General features: G+C 38.8%; 1 protein-coding gene across 1 annotated transcript; it reads right to left on the bottom strand.

Moving 5' to 3' along the window:
• Positions 1–7012: 7012 nt before the first annotated feature.
• Positions 7013–7987, bottom strand: LOC138871964 (uncharacterized). Its single transcript, XM_070149891.1, has 2 exons — positions 7644–7987; positions 7013–7550 (listed from the first exon to the last, which is right to left on the bottom strand). The coding sequence occupies exons 1-2, from the start codon at positions 7985–7987 to the stop codon at positions 7013–7015; spliced, it is 882 nt and encodes a 293-aa protein (XP_070005992.1).
• Positions 7988–21966: the final 13979 nt, after the last annotated feature.

The raw sequence follows: 21966 nt of genomic DNA, 5'->3' as shown, positions 1-21966 counted from the left end.
TGGCTCGGTAGAGTAAAATAGATACATATATATAATGCATGCTCGACTCATGGAATCACATTCTAAACCTTTCGGAGTGACGTAAGGTCGGTATCCTCTGTACACGTTATTAGGACTAACTCTTCACTATGAACCTTATAAGAATCAGGAAGTACCAACAACATTGATAACATAAGACTAAGAGAAGCAACATTAACATCAATCGTTCCATAAGAGGGAAAACAATGTAAGTACTGCTAGCTTCTAAGAGTAGAGTATCTTGGAAGATCGTTCATTACATTATGTACAATCGGAGTCGTGCAAAAGAAGGAAAGGGATAGCCTCACATACCTTGTATATACTGCCCCAATCTCAAGCTATGCAATTGTCAAAACTCCTTAGTCTACAATAAGAGAAACGATACTATCGTTATCATTTAAGCGTCATAACTATTATGTATCGACCACAACCTATTTTACGATGAAACGGACAGCACCTCCCCTATATATATGACCTCACACCATTCAAAACAGTCACCAAACAGCCCAAACAACATCAATAATAAACATATTGAGCCTCCCAAAATAGTCCACACATAGCCTAATCACTCCATACATACGACGACCACCGTAGTCGTGTCAAACAACCTGGAAATGTTACGAATAACTATCAGCCCATAACCCTACATATATATGGTGTTTCTCCACACCCTTCCTCCTCCAAAACTCCACAAGATAGTAGTAAAATACGCAGCCCAACAACAACGCAAAACAGTCCACAAAACAATAACATTACTACCAAGCCTTTCGATATATATCTCACAAGTTCTAGCTTCAATGGCTTAGCCGCAACTTGGATAATCTTAAATACATATAGAGTAAGAGGTTCCTTACCTTTATACAGAAAGAACAACTCCAATTTGACCTTAAATTTCCATGAAATATCCCTCCAATGCTGCCACAACAACAAAAAAACGAAACTAGCGATCAATTAGTGTTTTTCGGCACTAGAATCACTTTAGAAGGCTTGAAATCACCTAGGATTGATATTAAGAACATGAGGTAGTATTTACAGAACATAAACCCTTTAAAACAACCTCCCACACGAGCTGGAACGACACAAAAATGAGCAACAACAAGAAGAACAAGAGACTTACTAGCGCCACGGAATTCTCGACACTTGATTTGTGTTGTTTGCCCTTTTTGGGTCTTGAATCTTGAGAGAACCTTGAGAGGATGTTCCTAGGGTTCTAAGGTCTGAAAATAGTGAGAAGAAATGACTTAAACGGGTTGGAGGCATCCTATATAGGTCCAAATATCTTAAACCGACTTAGTGGGCCCCATAGAGAGGTGCTTGGCGCAGTCTCGCGAAAACGCGAATATCTCTCTACTAATAGATCATCGATGAACGGTTTAATGCGTTGGAAACTATACTCATAGATATTTAATTTTGTTGGTAGATCACCCCGTAATTCCTTGTAAATTATGAGAAAAGATTAGAAACATTTGACCTAATGTTTAAGTAAAATTATGAACCTAAGTTGCGACAACTTTTGTCGACTTTTGTTTCATAACTCGTTTGACTTCAAGACTTATGATACGGATATTATATGATTAAAATACCTTAATAAATGACCTCTTGATTGTATTAAGCACCGCTAGATTACCTGAAAATACGAGTTACAACATCCTTGATTCGTTTAACTTCTAATACTTGTTAATCACCCTTATACACTCTTGCATCACTTAAGACCAATAGGATTGACTTCTTATCATCTCAAAGATAATTCCTTCTTGGATTTATGTTAACTAATATATGGCATGAACTAACACATATGGATATGGGTTGTAACACTAAAAACCCTAAAGAAACGACTAATCACACAGACAAACAAACACATAGAAAAAGAAAAAGAATTTAAGAAGAACTCACTGTTCTTTTCTCGGATTTCAACCATATGCCCTTTCAAACTTGATTTCCAGTTAGTATTATACGTCTATTTCATCAAAAATAGACTTATAATACTAACCAGAAATCGTTCGACCCTGACAGCTTCGAAACAATCTCGAACTGTCGAGCCATAGATCCGCCATTCGATGAGTTTTTACTCGGATACGAGCCAATATGGTTAGGGATTAGTGACGAGGGAAGTCAGGTGGACGGTGGGTGTTGATTTGGGGGCGATTGGGTGAACTAAGGTTTTGGTCCGATTCTTCAGATGAATATTCGAGACGTTTGGTAATTATTCGCGGAGAAAGGGTTGTGGATTCATAGAGGGGAGGGTCTGGGGGTTCAGGGGTGTGTTTTTGGTGGTCACCGGCATCGTTGCCGCTGGATTTACGGAAGGGGAGGGGTGGCGGCTGCTAGGGTTCCTCGTCTCTGAAAGAGATGAGGTTTGGGAGAGAATGAGAGGGGGGGCTTGGTTTGGGGGGCAGGGTTCGTTTGGACAAATACTAAGGGTGAGGTTAAATCCAGGCTTCGATCAAACGAGATCAACGGCTTGGATTGTTTGATTGGTTTGAACGGTGTCGTTTGTTAAGGTTAGAGGCCAGATCGGGTTCAGGGGGAAACGGTTCAGGGTCGGGTTAAACGGGTAATGGGTTAAGTCCTGGCCGTTGGATGTGGTGAATGGACGGTTGAGATTGGTTGACGCTGAGACGACGTCATTTGAGTCGCCTCTGAGGTCTGAACTGAATGGACTAGGTATGGCATGAGTTTGGGCCGATTTGGGTTGGGTATTAGGTGTGTTTGATTTGGGCTTGAGGATTAGATTGGATTGGTCCAAGAATTCTTTTCCCTTTTCTTTTCTTCCTTTTTTCAAAATTTGAAATAAAACCTAATTAAATTATAAAAGACCTAAATTAGCTTGAAAATAGTAATTAACTTTAAATAATACCTATCACAAATAATTAAACACTAAATTAAAAGAAAATCACACAATTTGACAAAAATGCAAATAATATGTTATTTTTTGCGAATTTTTATTTTTGTAAAACACCTAATTATGGTGGGAATTAATATGGGCTGTTGGATTAAAAGGGGTGAAGGGCTAGGATTTAGTGTGGGAAGTGGGGCGGGTTACTGGGTCGTTTGGGGCGGGTCTCAGGCGGGTTAACAGGGAAAAAGGATGGGCTGCCCCCATTTTGGGCTCAAGCTTGGCCGAAATTGGGCCTCAAATTTGGACTATAACCCTTTAAATTCATCCATTAAGAAAGACTTAAACCTTTTCTTCTTAAAACATAACTCAATTCTAATTAACTAGGGTAAATTATATCACAATATGAAACCTTACATTTTTATATATATAATTTATATAAATTAATACATTAAAAATAAAAGTAGAGAAAAATACGAAAAAATCGTAGTAAAAATAAAAATAAAAATATATTGCAATAAAATACTAATGGCCTTAAGTTAAAAATAAGAAAATATATAATGAAACAATTTTTTATATTTTTTTAAATTTTTGTGCCTTTAAAAATAGAGTTAAAATTAATAATAAAGTGAAATCCTATAGAAATAAACCCAAATAAATATCCTAAAAATGCTAGGACTATTAAAGGTAATTCTAATGCGCGGGTCAAAAATTACATATTTTCAGATGCCCCTCTTTGACGGGAAACACGAAGTATTTTCAAACAAAGAACAACAAGACATGTTTTTGACCCGACCCTTATTTAGAGAGACAAAAACTAAAAGAAAAGAGAATGTGACCGAGCCCTGGTATCTGAGCTGCCTACATATCCTTGGCTATAAATGAATCAGGCCACGTGTAGTTCATAAGTGAGAAGGACGATGGAGTACCGAGGTGAAGAGTCGAGTGAAGCGCCGTCGAGGTTCCGATCCGCGGTTCCTGCCATTAAATTAAAAATAAAAGGAAAAATTACAGCAAAAGTAAAAGAAAAATACAAGATCCTATCTACTTCTTGTCTTGAATCTCTACTTGATCTTCAACATAAGACTGAAAAGTGGATCTTGTTCTTCAGGCGGGCTCCTGATGCTTCTTGAATTTGCGAATTGAAAGTAATTCTGAAATGAATTTCCTTGTTCTCCAGGTGGGCGCCTGCTTACCAAAAACTTGTATTGTATTCCCTCGTTATCCTGGTGGGTGCCTGATTGCCAAAAACTTGAATTGTATTCTCTTGTTATCCATGTGGGTGCCTGATTGACAAAACTTGAATTGTATTCCCCCGTTATCCAGGTGGGTGCCTGATTGACAAAAACTTGAATTGTATTCCCTCGTTATCCAGGTGGGCACCTGCCATTACAACAAAACAGACAAAACAAAAGAAATTTTTCTGCCCCAGTTTGGAATCTGGGCACATCTGTGAGTGTTAATCGAATCATATTACCTAAAAGAGATCTAAGAATTTAAAAGCTAAATCCCATCATCCAGGAGGGCCCTGAAAACTTCAAATTAAATCTCATCTTAAGAGCGACAACTTTAAAGCTAAATTATATTTACTAAAGGTAGAACTTTATGCTAAATTTTGTTATCTATGGAGGCCTTGAAATTTAACTAGGTCCCATTATCCAGGAGGGTCTTGAGCCATGCTCTCGTCTTGGTGGATTCTGAACATAATTTCTTGCCCCTGAGCCATGCCTTTTCATGGGAGGTCCCTGTGGATTAACAAATTTTCTTGCCCCTGTTTCAGACAAATAAAATTTTGTTAGATTGAAACGTGGTGGTTAGTTTGTGGCATCATTGCTGAGCGTCTGCTTCTGCCACTGTCATGCTTCATTCTGATCAGCTGTTTCGGGCCAACAAGGAGTTGTTTGACCTTTTGATTGGAACTGGACCACAACACCTCTGAATGACCTGAATCTCTCTCACTCACTTGTTGCATTGTGTTTTCATTCTGTAGTTGATACATCCTTGTATTTTTCAAAACTCAAGATTCAATTGATTGCCCGAACCTCAGTTATCATAATACTTCTTATTCTAAATCATATCAATTGTGATGTGCCTGGCCGAACTCCGCTTTGGGAAATTTAGAAGCTGGTAGTAGGCTTTGGAATCCTTTCCTGCTTGTTCAACAAGGGCTAACTCGAAAGAGACTCATAAAGATAGACTTAAAGAGCAAAATGAAATGAATTTTGTCAAAAGGAGCAAAGGAAAATTTTGAACACAGATGACTATGTGAAGAAGAATGGGAAAAAGAAGACTTATCTGAGTGAAGCGACTCCAATGATCATGACATGCATTTCGGATTGATCAGCCTAATCCTTCCAACCAATCATGTTTCAGTTCATGTCAGGTCTTCATACTTCGAATACTGGGCTCTCACTGATCCAAATTTTCTATAAAGTCACGAGCCTCATTCGACTTGCAGTGCCCCGAAGGGTTTTCACCGACAAGCCTCTCTCATTTGTTCATCTCTCAACTCACCATCGCCTTACGGTGCCCGTGAGGGTTTTCACCAATAAGACTCTCTCATTTTAAATTTTCACTCAGCATACCATCTTCCTACGGTGCCCGTGAGGATTTTCACCGATAAAACTCTCTCATTAAATTTTCTCTCTTGTGCCCATGAACAAAGTGTTACCCATGATGTAAGTCATACCTCTATCTTGCTTGACTTGGCATCCTCAAAGATTGATCGGAAGGTCTTTCTTTGGACCGTAATGTAGGTTTTGGACAAAGTTAGAAATAAAGGGTGGCATGAAGGCTCAAAATAATTTAAGATGAAAGGGGTCGAAATTATAATTTTTGGAATCAGATCTTTTCAAAACCAAAACTGCTGCCCCAGTTTCTTTAGGTTTGGGAAACTTTTTTTTTATGGGACCGAGCCGTGTAAGGCTGCCTACGTATGCTTAAAAGGAATCAAGTTCAAACGAAAGTTGTTTGTTTTTGTTGCTTTTCTTTTCTTCTTTTTTTTTTCTTTATTTATTTATTTTTGATTTTTTCTTCTTCTTTTCTTTTTCCTTCTTCTTTTCTTCTTTTTTTTTCATCTTCATTTTTTTTCATTTCATTTTTTTTCATTATCTAATTCTGCTCCCGATTCCAAAAGAGGGGTATGAAAGAAAATAAATAAGGATCAAAAGGGGTAACAAAGGATGAAAGTGTTTGGGTTGCGGAACAAAATGCCTTCGTCATTTCAACTTTGAACATGCCAAGTACAAAATGCGATTGAAAATAAGCAAAGAACTGATACATAGTACCTTTTGACTGCATCAGAATTGATAGAAATATCTACCCATTTGCCTTCTATGTCTGTTAAATACAAAACACCATTGGGAAACACTCTTGTCACAACGAATGGCCCCTGCCAATTTGGGGCGAATTTACCTTTAGCTTCCACCTGATGAGGAAGGATGCATTTCAATACCATCTAGCTCACTTCGAATTTTCGAGGACGCACCTTTTTGTTGTATACTCTTGCCATTCTCTTCTGATATAATTGGCCATGACATACTGAAGCCAATTTTTTCTCATCAATCAAATTCAACTGCTCTAGCCGGGTTTTGACCCACTCGTCATCATTAATTCAGCTTCTGCAACGATCCGAAGGGACGGAATCTCAACTTCTGCAGGTATAACTGCCTCAGTTCCATATACCAGCAAATAAGGAGTTGTACCTACTGAAGTGCGAATAGTAGTGCGATAACCCAGTAAGGCAAAAGGCAACTTTTCATGCCACTACCTAGAACCTTGAACCATCTTACGAAGTATCTTCTTTATGTTCTTGTTGGCATCCTCAACAGCTCCATTTGCCTTGGGGCGATACAGAGTGGAGTTCCTATGTGTGATCTTGAACTGTCGGCATACCTCTTTCATCAAATGACTGTTGAGATTAGCATCATTATTTGTGATGATCACCTTGTGAATTCCGAACCGACAAATGATATTCGAATGAACAAAATCTACCACTGCCTTCTTGGTCACGGACTTGAAAGTTACAACTTCGACCTACTTGGTAAAGTAATCAATGTCCACCAGAATAAACCTATGCTCGTTTGACGCTGCCGACTCAATCGGTCCAATGGCATCCATGCCCCAAGCAACAAAGGGCCAAGGTACAGATATTGTGTGTCACTCATATGGGGGAGAATGAATCAAATCATCGTGTACCTGGCATTGATGACATTTGCGAACAAAGTTGATGCAATATCGTTCCATGGTGAGCCAATAATAACCTGCTCGAAGTATCTTCTTTGCCAACATATACCCATTCATATGCGAACCGCAAACTCCAAAATGCACTTCGACCATGATAGTTGAAGTTTCTTTAGCATCCATGCACCTCAGCAGTCCCAAATCTGGAGTCCTCTTGTACAAGATTCCCCCACTTAAGAAAAATCCACTAGCCAAACGTCGAATGATTCTCTTTTGATCACCCGTGGCATGCACTGGATATACCCCCGACTTGATGTATTCCTTGATATCATGGAACCAAGGTTCGCCATCAATTTCTTCTTTAACCAATTTACAATAAGCATGTTGATCACGAACTTGGATATGCACAGGGTCGATATAAGCCTTGTACGGATGATGTAACATTGACGCCAGAATAGCCAAGGCATCGACAATCTCATTATGAACTCTAGGAATATGTCTGAATTCTACCGACCTGAATCGTTAACAAAGATTACGCAGACACTATCGGTACGGTATGAGCTTCAAGTCCCGAGTCTCCCATTCCCCTTGAATCTGGTGAACCAACAAGTCTGAGCCTCCTAGAACCAGTATTTCCTGGACTCCCATATCTATAGTTAACCTCAAACCCAGAATGCATGCTTCGTACTCAGCCATGTTGTTGGTGCAATAAAATCGAAGCTGGGCTGTTACAGGGTAGTGTTGCCCTGTTTCATAGATGAGTACAACCCCTATTCCGACACTCTTCATGTTAGCAGCTCCATCAAAAAAGAGTTTCCAACCTGGCCTTTTATCATGGTCCACCTCGTCAACATGCATCACTTCTTCATCAGGAAAATAAGTCTTCAGTGACTCATATTCTTCATCCACCGGGTTCTCAGCTAAGTGGCCAGCCAAGGCTTGGGCTTTCATCGCGGTCCAAGTCACATAGATGATGTCAAACTCTATGAGTAAAATTTGCCATTTTGCAAGTCTTCCTATGGGCATAGGCTTCTGAAAGATATACTTTAGATGATCCATGCGAGAAATGAGGTAAGTAGTGTAGGACGAAAGATAATGCTTCAACTTTTGTGCCACCCAAGTCAGGGCGCAACACGTCCTCTCAAGCAGAGTGTACTTAACCTCATAGGGAGTGACCTTCTTACTAAGATAATAGATTGCTTGCTCCTTCTTTCCCGTGATGTCAGGTTGACCCAATACACAGCCAAAAGAATTATCCAAGACTGTCAAATAGAGAATTAAAGGTCTTCTAGGCTCTGGTGGGACCAGCACAGGTGGGTTTGACAGGTACCTCTTAATCTTATCAAATGCTTCTTAACACTTGTCAGTCCACTTGACTGTAGCATTCTTTCTCAACAGCTTAAAGATGGGTTCACAGGTTGTCGTGAGCTGAGCAATGAACCTGCTGATGTAATTTAACCTTTCAAGCAAACTCATGACCTCTGTTTTGTTCTTTGGCGACGGTAACTCTTGGATGGCTTTGATCTTTGATGGATCTAACTAAATGTTGCATCTACTAACCACGAATCCCAGCATCTTCCCAGACGGGACACCAAATGCATATTTCGTTGGATTGAGCTTGAGGTTGTACCTGCGGAGCCTTTGGAAAAACTTCCTCAAGTCCTTGACATTGTCAGACTGCTTCTTTGACTTTATGATCACATCATCTACATAAACCTCAATCTCCTTGTGTATCATGTCATGAAATATGGTGGTCATCTCCCTCATGTAAGTTGCCCCAGCATTCTTCAGACCAAATGGCATTACCCGGTAGCAATATGTTCCCCATGGCGTGATGAATGTTGTCTTTTCTGCATCTTCCTCATCCATTAAGATCTGGTGATATCCCGTGTAACAATCCACAAAAAACACAATCTCATGATTAGCACAATTATCGATCAAAATGTGAATGTTCGACAATGGAAAATCATCTTTTGGGCTTGCTTTGTTAAGATCACGGTAATCAACACATACCCTGGTCTTACCATCCTTCTTTGGTACTGGCACAACATTGGCTAACCAAGTGGGATATCGAGTGTCCTGAATGACCTTTGCAATAAGCTGCTTTGTGATTTCTTCTTTGATCTTCACACTCATATCAGTCTTGAACTTTCGCAACTTTTGCTTGACAGGAGTGAATGCTGGATCAGTTGGCAATTTATGAACTACCAGATCAGTGCTCAGGCCCGGCATATCGTCATATGACCATGCAAAGACATCTTTGTACTCAAACAATGTTTTGATTATTTCCTCTTTAACTTGCGGTTCTAGATACACACTTATCTTGGTTTTCCTAATATTATCCCGGTCCCCTAAATTGATTGCTTCAGTTTCATTCAAATTAGGCTTTGGTTTTTCTTCAAAGTGTTTTAGCTCTTTACTGATTTCCTCAAATTCTTCTTCTTCGTCATATTTTGTTTCATCATCATACTCTACTTCTTGGATTATTATTTCAAAATTAGATTGGCTTTTAAGACTCAGCTGAAAATTCTTCATGCATGTCATGTCATTGCAACCAGCATAAAAAGAACTGTACAAAAGAAAGAAAACATAATAAAACATTATTAGGAATAACGGAAAACGGGAAATTGCATTTCATTGAAAATAAAAGGATAGAAGGGTTTGAACATCAAAATAAGCAAAAATAAAAAATCTGGATTACAACCCTGGAATAACCTAGATAACAAAAAGGAAAACAAAGCAAACTACCAAAACTCCTTCCTGGTGGGGAGAGGAGTAGCTTCCCAATTGCTAAGCTTCACGTTGGGCCCAACGAGCTGCACATCTGCCTTACTAGAACCTTCACCAACTTCAACCATATTGACCTCATCGAACAGACTTTGGAACCTCTTGATCAGTTCTTCACCAACATCGACCACAGGTTTTGGGATTGAGGAGGTTGGAGGTTTTTCGGCCCTTGGCTTGACAAAAGACTTAGAGATATGCGGGGCAGGCTTGGGGAGTGACCATACCTTCTATTTTAGATTTTTAACCCTTTTCACGTCCTTCTTTGTGGGCATGAATCCCAAACCAAATGTACCTGGATTCCCACTGGGGCGCACTGGATGCACAATACCCTGCAGAGATGAGCCCAGACCCTTGCCCGGCACAAAACTATTCTTCAACATTTCATTTGCTACCATGACAGACGCAGAGGATAGCTTAGGACCCAAAATGCATTTTTCTTCAAGAATCTTCTCAACAGACACTATTTTCAAAGTTTGACAGACCCAAGGTCCCTTATCATCTTCATCTTCGATAAACGAAACAATTGTGTCATTACAAGCTGATAACTCCTCATCATCGTGCACAACTATTTTCCTGCCTGTCCCATTCGAACTTCACCATTTGGTACAGAGAAGACGGGACTGCCTTAGCAGCATGTATCCAGGGCCTGCCCAACAACATATTGTAGGAGACAACCACTCTAACACTTGGAATTCTATGGTGAACTCAACTGGCCCTATCGACAATTCGAGCATTATATCTCCAATAGAATCTTTACCTCCCCCATTAAAGCCTCGAACACACACACTGTTCATGTGGATTCTTTCAGTGCCAAACTTCAATTTTTACAGAGTAGACAGGGGTCAAATATTTGCACTAGAGCCATTGTCAACCAAAACCCTTGAGACGATAGAATCTTCACACTTCACTGTGAGATAAAGAGCTCGGTTGTGTACTTTACCCTCCATAGGAAGTTCATCATCTGAGAAAGTGATCTTGTTTACTTAAAAGATCTTGCTAGCTATATTTTCCAAGTGGTTCACTATAATTTTGTCAGGAACATGTGCCTCATTTAAAATCTTCATCAAAACCTTGCGATGTTCATCTGAATGTATCAACAAAGACAAAAGAGAAATCTGGGCTGGTGTTTTCCTTAACTGCTCCACAATGGAATAATCCTGCACTTTCATCTTTTTCAGGAACTCCTCAGCCTCTTCTTCGGTGACCGATTTCTTTACTGGCATTTGGCTATCCTTGAATGGCTTGGCTTTCCTTAATTCTTTTGAGGTGAAACATCTCCCAGAACGAGTCAATCCTCCAGTTTCATTAACCTCTTCCTCTATTTCTTTTCCTTTGTATGTCACTATCACTTATTTGTAATTCCACGGAACAGCCTTGGCATCAACCAGTGGCAACTAGGTCACTAGTTTAATGATGATAGGGGTGATAGGAGCCCCCTTCACAACTATGACAGGCTTACTTGGAATCCCTGGCACTACGACTTTTGAACTTTCTGGATTTGCCCCAATATATTTCGAAGGCCCTTTCACGACCAACACCGGTGGCTTCAAATTGAGCGAGCTTGGCTTTTTTGTCGCCCCTTCAACTGTCAAGGGCTTTGCTTTGGTAGAGTCTGGAGCTTTAACCAAATTACTTTCACTGGCCCGAATCATCATGACAGACTTAGAAGACTTCTTGGGCTCCCTATCCTTGTGAATTATTTCAATCACATGCGTCTCTACATGGGCTGACAAAGGGTTTTGGTTGATGTTTGACGCGTCTGGGCTTTTGATTACAATTTGGTTTGTATCAATGAGCTCCTAGATTTCCCTTTTCAAATGCCAGCACTTCTCTATGTCATGCCCTAGAGCATCAGAACAATAGGCGCATCTTAGGGAATAATCGAGGTTCTTTGGAGGGGGATTTGGTATCTTTGACTCAATTGGCCTCAAGATGTCCAACTGCCTTAATCTTTGAAATGGACTAGTATAGGACTCTCTAAGCGCGGTAAAAGTTTGTTTCCGCTGTTGTCTCTCTCTTCTATACTCTGGCCTTGGTAAAAAATTTGAACCATTGGGGTTTTGGTAGGGTTGTGGGGGTGGATAGGTATTTTGTAGAGCTGGGTAGGTATTGTGTGGGGCTGAGGCACGCCATTATAGGTAAGAAGTAGGTTGAGTGTATGATTAGACATAGTGAACATGGTATTGGGGTGGCCTGGCTGAGTATTGGGGGTTTTGCGGGGGAAAGTAATGTTGGGGTGAATTATATGGAGCTTGGGCGTAGGCTTGAGGTCGGGGTCGTGGATGGGTGTACTGATGAGGTGAACCCCTTTGTCCATGCCATGGTCCAGAGACAACCATGGCGACATCGTCCTTCTTCTTCTTGCTTAGCAAACTTCCGGTACCACTCTGGATTGCCTGGGTGGTTGCTTTTATAGCAGAATAGCTCATGATCTTGCTCGACTTGAGCCCCTCTTCTACCATTTCTCCCATGTTTACCACATCATTGAAAGACTTACCAATGTCTAAGATCAAATGGCCATAGTAAGTGGGCTCCAGGGCTTGAAGAAAGTATTCAACCATCTCATCGTCTTCCATCGGAGGATTGACTCATACAGCGTGCTCCCTCCATCGGGACCCATATTCTCTAAAGCTTTCACTAGGTTTCTTTTCTACCCTCATCACTTTTGGAATCAAACTTACCTAGGGAGTCCTTTCCATTATTGTGCACAAAGAACTTGCATCCAAATGCTCTAAGATGGGATATATTTGGTGTTCTCCCTTTAAGTAACTCATAGGGAGTCTTCTTTACAAGAGGTCTAGTCATGCATCTATTAATGATGTAACATGCAGTATTTACAACCTCTGCCTAGAAGCTATGAGGCAGTTTACTAGAAAGAAGCATAGTCCTAGCCATATCTTCAAGAGTCATATTCTTTCTTCCAACTACTCCATTTTGTTGAGGAGTCCTAGGGGCAGAGAAATTATGATCTATACCATGCTCATCACAAAATTCAGCAAACTTAGTATTTTCAAATTCAGTTCCATGATCAAACCTGATTGATGCAAGTTAATTACCTAGTTGTTTCTGAGTTTTTCTAACAAAGGCAGTAAATATGTCAAATGCTTCATCCTTAGATGTTAAAAATAGTACCCAGGTAAACCTAGAATAATCATCAACAAGTACCATCACATATTTCTTACCATCTCTGCTCAATGTTCTCATTGGACCATACAGATCCATATGAACCAGTTCCATCGTCATGGTTATGCTTATAATTTTCTTGCTTTTAAAAGATGATCTTACTTGCTTCCCCCTTGCACAGGCCTCACAAACTTTGTCTTCCTTGAACTTGATATTAGGTAACCCTATCACCAGGTCCTTGGAGATTAATTTGTTGAGTTGATTGAAAATGCATGACCAAGTCTTTTGTGCCACATGAGGGGATCATTGTCCAACACACTCAAGCAAGTGAGTTCATTTTCTGAAATAGTGGACAAATCTATAATGTAAATATTGTTAACTCTTTTTCCCTTCAAAACAATCTTGTCAGTGGTAAGATTAATCACAAAGCATTTGGTAGAGGTAAATGTTATAAGGTTACCTCTGTCACACAGTTGTGATACACTGATTAGGCTATATTTCAAGTCATCTATCAAGTAGATATTCTCAATATAATGTGAGTCTGTCTTACCTACCTTTCCAACCTCAATGATCTCACCTTTCTTCCCATTTCCAAAGGAGACATTACCTCCTTTTATATCCTCAAGTGAAAGGAACTGGTTCTTGCTTCCAGTCATATGCTTTGAGTAGCCACTATCCATGTACCATATTTGGCTACTTCCCTTCACTTGGACCTGCAAAAGGAAATCAGGGTTTAGTCTTAGGAACCCAAACTAGTTTGGGTCCCTTACTATAAGTAAAGAGGTGAATTAAATTCCTTTTGGCCCATCCAGGCAGCCTATTTTTCTCTTGAACAAAGGTTTTGTTCTTTTGACTGGCCTTTTCTTTTGCATTACATTCACTTTTGTAATGACCAGTCTTGCCACAGTGTGTGCAGATTTTGTTTTCAGGAAGTGTGATGTATTTGCTTTTGGGATCCCACTTAGGTGTTGGGGTCCCATAGCCAAGTCCTCTCTTATTGCTACTATGGTGCTCTTGTAGCTAGGATAGTGCATCAGAGGACTTATTCCATTTGCAAGTTCTATCTAGTTCATGTTTCACCTTGCCTAGATCTTCTTTTAAGACTCTTATCTGCTCATCTTTCTTATACAATTCATCCTTCTTCTTTCCTAGATTTTCTTCTAAGGTGAGATGTGTGTGATCAGCTTTCTTCTTACTTGTTCCTAATTTTAGTTTTAAATTTTTAGACCTAAGTTCTAAGACATTGGTGTCGAGTTCAAGAACCTAGTTCTTTAACTCAGCATTTTTACTGTCACTCTCACTAGCCCTAGATTCTAGATTTTTGCACTTGGCTTTTAAGATCACACACCCCCTAGACAGTTGTTCCTTCTTATTGTTTATTACCTCAGACTCATCGATGAAGTCTAGCAATAATTTAGATAACCTTTATTTAGATAAAAATTTAATCTTGTCTTTGAGATGAATCACACTTACCTCTCGTTCATCGTCTGATTCTCCAATGGCCATAGGTGCTTGTTCATCTCCAGCTTCATCTTCTGATTCCTCATCTGATGTTTCTCCCCAAGCAGCAACCATAGCCTTTGTTGATCCTTTGTTCCTTTTGGGTTGAACCTGTTCCTTCTTGTTGTTCCTTCGTTCAGCCCTTTCCTTCTTCCATTCTATTTCCCACCGAGGACAATTCTTGATCATGTGGTCAGTCTTGCCACATTTGTAGCAGCCCTCGTTGGTCTGCTTCTCAGGAGCCCTTGGTTTGTTGAAGGTTGTACCTCTTGAATAACCCCTTCCTCTCATCAGGTACTTCTTGAAATCCCTTATGATCATGAGGGGTAGAAAAATGCTAGGAATGAAACCAATTTTAGAAGAACACATTTTGAAAACAGTTTCGAGGAGAGCAAATTCAGTAGACAGTCACTAGATCATAGAAGGTTCAGTTCCACAGATATTTTAGCAAACATGTTTGCACACAGGGGCGAAAAGGGATTGGGAACACATGGAGATCTTATTGAGGGTACATGAATGGGGTGCAGGGAGACAGGCAGACAGTAATATACATAGAACACTTACAACCTAAACAAATTAACCTAGGTAGTCAACTACACATGGAGCAAAGATGTAGAGGATAGAATCAGGCACACAATCAGGATCAACAATAGGCATAAGTAACCAACATGATCACACAGCTAAGCATAAGTCAAACAGGCTATTCAAGCATCAAATAAGCACGTGAAGTGTAAATATATTAGTTGCACATAAAGCAGGGCATAATTTTAGGCATGCTTGAACAAAGAAGCAAATAAGAAAGTAGGTCAAATTCATAACCAATACACTAATGCAGGGATGAAACACATAGAGTTTGGGTGTCAAATGTAATTAGAGATATACCAGTTGAGGGAAAAGAGTGCAGAATATAGATCAAGTAGCCTCACTATCTAGCCTTGGCTAGACCCACAATAGTACAAGTAACACAAGTAGCAAAGAAGGAGAATAGTTTGAGTGTGTGTGTATTGTGAACTAATGTCTGTCGAGAACCAGAACAATGAGGTTTTTTTATAGTATGCAATAGAGTAGGACACATAAGGTAATAAGCAAATCATATGCACATAAGGTATGGAAATCAATTAACAATCAGTCATGATTCAATCACATAAATGATACTTAATTTAAGAAAGTCTCACAAGGAATCCCTTAGTAAATCAGAGCAAGGTTAATAAGGTAAGAAATAATCAGAAAATCGATCAAATGAAGTCAGTTATAAACAAATTAGCCATAAAATCAAACTAGTATTACTTAGTTTAAGGAAAATTGTATATGGAATCAATTAGTAATTATGGGATATGTTAAATAAGGCAAGAACTAACTCCGAAATCAATTAGAAATTGATTCTGAAAATCAAAGCATAAAATCAGGCTAGCAGCACCAATTAATAGTTACACATAAGGTAAGAAAGGTAAAATCTAATAAGGAAACACCGGTATTAAGGAAAGCCCAATTTCAAGCCCTAATTTAGGTAAGTAAAATTAATTAACAATTAGTCGACAGAGTTTAAGGCAAATGGGTAGAAGTAGAAAATAATCGGTCAGAACTATAAGAGATTAGGCAGAAATACAGAAGCATATAGTAAACAAGAATAAATCAGGAAACCCTAAAAGGTACTCGGACACGAAAATGTTTAAAAGTTAAATATTTGTAGAAAAACCCTTGAAATCAAGACCTTAATCTTAAGGTAAACCAAAATTAGTTAGGAATAATAATAGGGAAAGATCAGAAGACATCGAGGTGGAAGTACTGAAAAATTAAAGAAGAAATATCAAAATAAACATGAAATCGTTTCAGATCGGAGAAGATCTAAATAGATTCAACCGAAAAATTAGCCAAATTCATAAAATAAACAGAAGTTGAACCAAATCTGGTTTAAACTGGAGATTTGAAACCCTAAAATATGAAGGTATTCGTACTCACAAATATTGAAATGAATATAGATAAAAATAGTCAAGCCATGAAAGATCTTGAACCAGATCTGGCTCAATCTTGGCCAGATTTGCTTTGCCAAGTTTAGGAAGCAACTAAATAGGGTCGTAGGCGAGTAACCAACGGTGAAAAGAGACCAATAATGTAAGGGAATCCATAACTGATTCCATTTTAGGTTGGAATCGAATGAGATAACAGGTGACGGTGCTAGGGTTAGAGAGGGGTGAGAGATGAGACCATATGAGGGCGGCGGGTCTGGAAGAAAATGGGTAGGTTTAGGGATTTTGTTATATTAAAAGGGGTCGGTTGATGATTAAACGCTAGGTGGGGCGAGTTTAAGTTAAATGGGTATTTGGGTCTGAGTTTGGGTTGGACCGGTATGGGTAATTGGAATAGGCTAGGTTTAAAATTGGGTATTTTCTAGGGCTAGATTTTAAATACTAAATAAATTTAGTAAAACAATTTTATAAAATAATTTATAAATGATAAAAATGCGATTTGTGCATGAAAATGCTTTAAAATACTTACTTAATATTTTAAAAATATGAAAAGTTATTTTCTGTATGGATAATATAATTTTTCATATATATAGGCTATTATTGCAAAAATATGCAATTCTATCCTAAAAATGTAAATGTGATTGTAAAAATGCAATTAAAATATTCAAGCATTATATGGGCATAAAATAATGAATTTAGATAATCAAATCTTCATAAATATAATATGAGAAATAGTTATTGAATATTTGTATAAATAAAAATATAGGAATAAATTGTTTTAAGCCCTTTAAAATTATAGAAAAAATTATAAAAATATTTGTGCATGTTTGTAAATGTGTATGCAATATTTAAAAGTATATAGGTATATTTAAATATATATATATATATATATATATATATATATATATATATATATATATATATATATATATATATGAAGGAAAAATTGGGTATCAATAGTCATATCATTGTTGTCGGGCTAGTTTCATGACATTGTGAGCCCGTGAGTAAGACTGGAGAGATTGATGACTGAGTGAGGCCGAGGGCCTGATTGTTAAATATTGAGATTATGGCACTTGAGTTGTCCATGCAGCACGTGAGTTGTCCGTGTAGATTTTGATCTTGATACTACAGCACGTGAGTTGTCTGTGCCGATTCTGATATTGATGTTATAGCACATGAGTTGTCCGTGTAGCACGTGAGTTATCTGTGTGGATTATAGCGCTTGGGTTGTAGGATCCCCTCCGAAGTCTGCACACCCCCAGTGAGCGCAGTCGACTATGTATATGTTTATGGATCGGGTTGCACGTCACAACGGGTATTGTACAGTGTTGAGTGATTGAGTGTACTGAGTATTGAGCACGGTAAAAGATAATGCGAGACAGTGAGGTTGAGTACTCTGAGAGTGTGAGTACATGATTTCATCACTGAGAGGTATTTCATTTGACGTAGGTACTTGAGAGTTCGATAAAGGATTTGGATTTTTATTGATATACTTGAAAAGCAGAACTGTTTCGGAAAACTGTGAAAAGTTGAGTATTTTATCTCTGAGTTACTTCCTTATTTATATATGCTCAACGCTATTATGAATTGTTGTTGGTTATTGGTGTTGGACCCGACCTATGTTCCAGCTCATCACTACTTTCAACCTGAGGTTAGGTTTGTTACTTTTTAAGTACATGCGGTCAGTTGTACTCATACTACACTTCCTGCACATTGCGTGCAGATTTCGGATGCCGATGTTGTTGTGTTCGATGGGAGCTGATTTGAAAGATGTACCTGCGTCCCTGTTATAGCTGCCTCTTGTTCATGGTAGCCTTATATCAACTTTGTAAACTCTATTCTTAGAAGCTCATAATTTGTACTACCAGTACTTGGGAAATGTAAAAGATTCAAAAAAATCCTTTGCTTAATTGTTTAATTAATATTATTGAAATTGAATAGTTAGTAGTTAGCTTACCTAGCGGTTTGGGTTACGTGCCATCACGACTAGTGGATTTTGGGTCGTGACATCTACATTGAACAAAAGTTAGAAAAGTCAGAATTTAGGTCTTATTTTTCATATTTTAGAAACCTAGACTCGGTAGGAGGCGATTTGGAGAGGAAATTGTCACGGCCCAGATTCCACTAAGGGTCGTGATGGCGCTGGACACCACTTTCACGCAAGCTAACTAAAATACTTAATTAAATTCTCGTTTTAATAATTTTGAAAATTATAATTTTCCTTCAATTTTACCAGTAAAAGATAATCGTTTCAAATCAAACATGAATATTAAGCAGTTAATACAAGATACCCCATAATTATCCCAGAACCCGGTGTCATAAGTGCATGAGCATTTACTAGGGAATGAAATAAAATACGGTAACAGTCCCAAATACAAAGTGGACAGAAATGAAAAAAACACCGTACAATACTCCGAAGGGGACTCTGCTGGCTGCGGGTCGTCTCGATAAATGCAGCTCACCTAAGTCTTCGTATCAACCATGTCGCTGTGCCACTAAGCCACTAGCCACATATGACCCTGTGCAACAAAAATGCACAGCAAGTGTAATATGAGTATGAAAACAACGTGTACCCAGTGAGTATCCCGTCTAATCTCGAAGAAGTAGAGACGAGAGGTCTACTTCAACACTTTGCTAGTGGTCCAATAGTAATATTATTAATGCGATGAATCACGAATTTATTAAGAACAATAGTAAATTCAAATAAGTCACGAGACAGGTAAAAGTTCATTTTTATTTAAAAGTGTCCGAATTCATAACCCATTCATTAACAATTATCTCAAGTCAGGGAGAGCAAATATCAATATCAATAAATCTCCAGGTAAGCAATACAAGCATGCACAAATCATGTCGAGGTCGTACGGCCCGATCCAACATAAATGTAAAATGTGCACTGCCGAGGGTCGAACGGCGCGAACCATAGATGCATCTATTACCCCGCCCGCGAACCATACATGCGACGCGGTCAAATTTAAATAAACAATTACCCTGCTCGCGAACCATACATGCGACGCAGGTACACATAGGGATACATGCTCAAACAGCCAATTAGGAATTTATCGGGGAACATTTATCCAAATAAAAGCCAATTCTATTTTAACGATTTAAGAAAATGAAGTTTAATCCTTTTAGAAATTCATTTACTCATTCGATAGGATTTAAGTAATTCAACTGTCAATAAGATTACAGATATTCCAAGTATAGCATGCTTTTGGGTCCTAGACTACTCGGACTTATACATTTTAGTAGCTACGCACGGACTCTCGTCACCTCGTGCGTATGTATCCCCCACAAATAGGAGCACATAACTAATTATTTCATCTATGGGGACAATTTCCTCTTACAAGATTAGAATGGAGACTCACCTCGCTCTGAAGCCTATATTCCGATTCAAGAACGCGCTCAAACCTCCAATTCGAAGCCGAACAATCCAAAATTATTCAAATAGGGTAAGAACTAGTCAATACATGCCCAAAAGTTCATATTCTAATTATTAAACCAATTTCCCAACCCTAAATTCAAGGTTCCTAAAATTCATCCCCGGGCCCACGTGCCCGGATTCCGAAAATTTTTGAAGAAAATTGTTATCCATAACCTAAGGATCAAGAATATATGATTTTTACTCCATTCCCTAACAAATTTCGCGGTTAAATCTTGTTTTTACCAAATTCTAGGTTTTTCATCTAAAACCCTTGATTTTTCCTAATTTTCACATGTTAATCTACCCATAATATATGTATTTAACTTATGATGTGTAGAAATTACTTACCTCTTTGATGATGATGGAATCCCTCCTCAAATGCTCTCAAAAATCGCCTAAGGTCAATTGGGAAATGAAGGAAATGGGCTAAGTCTCGGGATAAAAATCCCTGAGTTCCAGTCGCATTTGCAACATCCAGCTCGCAAATGCAAAGCCTAGCCCACCCTGCCCTGGTCGCATTTGTGACAAGATTCTTTGCAAATGCGAAGGTGACAACCTCGCAAAATCGATCCTTCGTTCGCAAATGCGAACTTTCCCTTAGAAGCCCAGGCTTGTAAATGCGAACAGAAACTCGCAAATGCGAGGTCGCATTTGCGACCAATGCATTGCAATTGCGATCATACCAGTACCAACAATCCTATTTCTTAGCAAATCACTCCGAAGCTATCCCGGATCACACCCGAGCCCCTAGGGCTCCAAACCAAACACCCGCACAAGTCTAAAAACATAATACGGACTTGCTCGAAGCCTCAAATCACATCAAACAACGCTAAAACGATGAATCGCACTCCAATTCAAGCTTAATGAACTTTAAGGTTTCAACTTCTACTTTCGATGTTTAAACTCATCAAATCACGTCCGATTGACCTCAAATTTTGCAACAAATCATATTTGACATTACATACCTACTCCAACTCCCTGAATCGAATTCCGACCCCGATATCAAAAAGTCCACTTCCGGTCAAACTTTTCAAAAACCTTCAAATTTCTATCTTTAGCCAAATGAGTCCAAAATGACCTATGGACCTCCGATTTCATTTCCGATCGCGCTCCCAATACCAAAATCACCATACAGAGCTATTCCCAGACTCGGAATCTCAAACGGACATTGATAACCCTGAAATGCACTTCAATCCAAACTTATGAGATTCTTCCAAAAATGCTAACTTCTACAATAGGCGCTGAAATGTTCTGGGGTCTTCCAAAAACCAGTTCGGACATACGCCCAAGTCCGAAATTGTCATACGAACCTTCTAGAACCTTCGAATCCCGATTCTGAGGCCATTCACTCAAAAATCCAATCTTAGTCAATTCTTTCAACTTAAAGCATCCGAAATGAGAATTCTCTTTCCAAATCAACTCCGAACTTCCCGAAATTCAATTCTGACCATGCGCACAAGTCATAATACCTGAAGTGAAGCTGCTCGTGGCCTCAACTATTGAATGACATGCTAGAGCTCAAAATGACTGGTCGGGTCGTTACAGAAATTTTCATCTACAAACATTAGGTAAGTGATTCTTATCAATTTTTAACTATATTTCATGATTATATCTTCGATTAAACATCAAATTTATAAGAATCAAAGAGGAAAGTTGGGAAATTTTCTCATGCTTTTAAAAAAAATGAAGAATTGAGTTTTGTGAGACAATTTGGACTCGGATTTGAAAACATATCACATATATGGACTCATGGGTTATGTATAGTCGAAATCTACCCTTGGACCCGGGTTTTGATCGGGCGGGCCCGGAGTTGACTTTAATGTGTAAAGATCAAAGTTTTATCTATTGTAATTGATTTCTCTTGGATTGTTTGATGTTATTAGGTCAATTTTGGTTAGATTTGAGTCGTGTTGAGGCAAGTTTTAAGGGAAAAGCTATATATTCGATGGTCGAGTTGGCCTAGTTTAGATAAGTATCTTGCCTAACGTTGTGTCCCTTGGGATTGTGATATATGGTGCTATTTGTGTTATGTGAAATACGTATACGCAAGGTGACGAATATATACATGTGGTATTTGACCGATTTAAGCTATTTAGACCCTCTAGAAAGCAAGCTACTATATTGTTAAT

This window comes from Nicotiana sylvestris, chromosome 6 (genome assembly GCF_000393655.2).
Source record: "Nicotiana sylvestris chromosome 6, ASM39365v2, whole genome shotgun sequence".
NCBI lineage: Eukaryota > Viridiplantae > Streptophyta > Magnoliopsida > Solanales > Solanaceae > Nicotiana > Nicotiana sylvestris.
Note: the sequence above shows the minus strand (reverse complement) of the source record. Positions and strands in the feature narration are given on the sequence as shown.

Coding starts and splice junctions, on each gene's coding strand:
- LOC138871964 (XM_070149891.1), bottom strand. CDS start 7,987: ATGAAAGCCCAAGCCTTGGCTGGCCACTTAGCTGAGAACCCGGTGGAT. Junction 7,551..7,643: donor GTTCTAGGAGGCTCAGACTT/GTTGGTTCACCA, acceptor TTAACGATTCAG/GTCGGTAGAATTCAGACATA.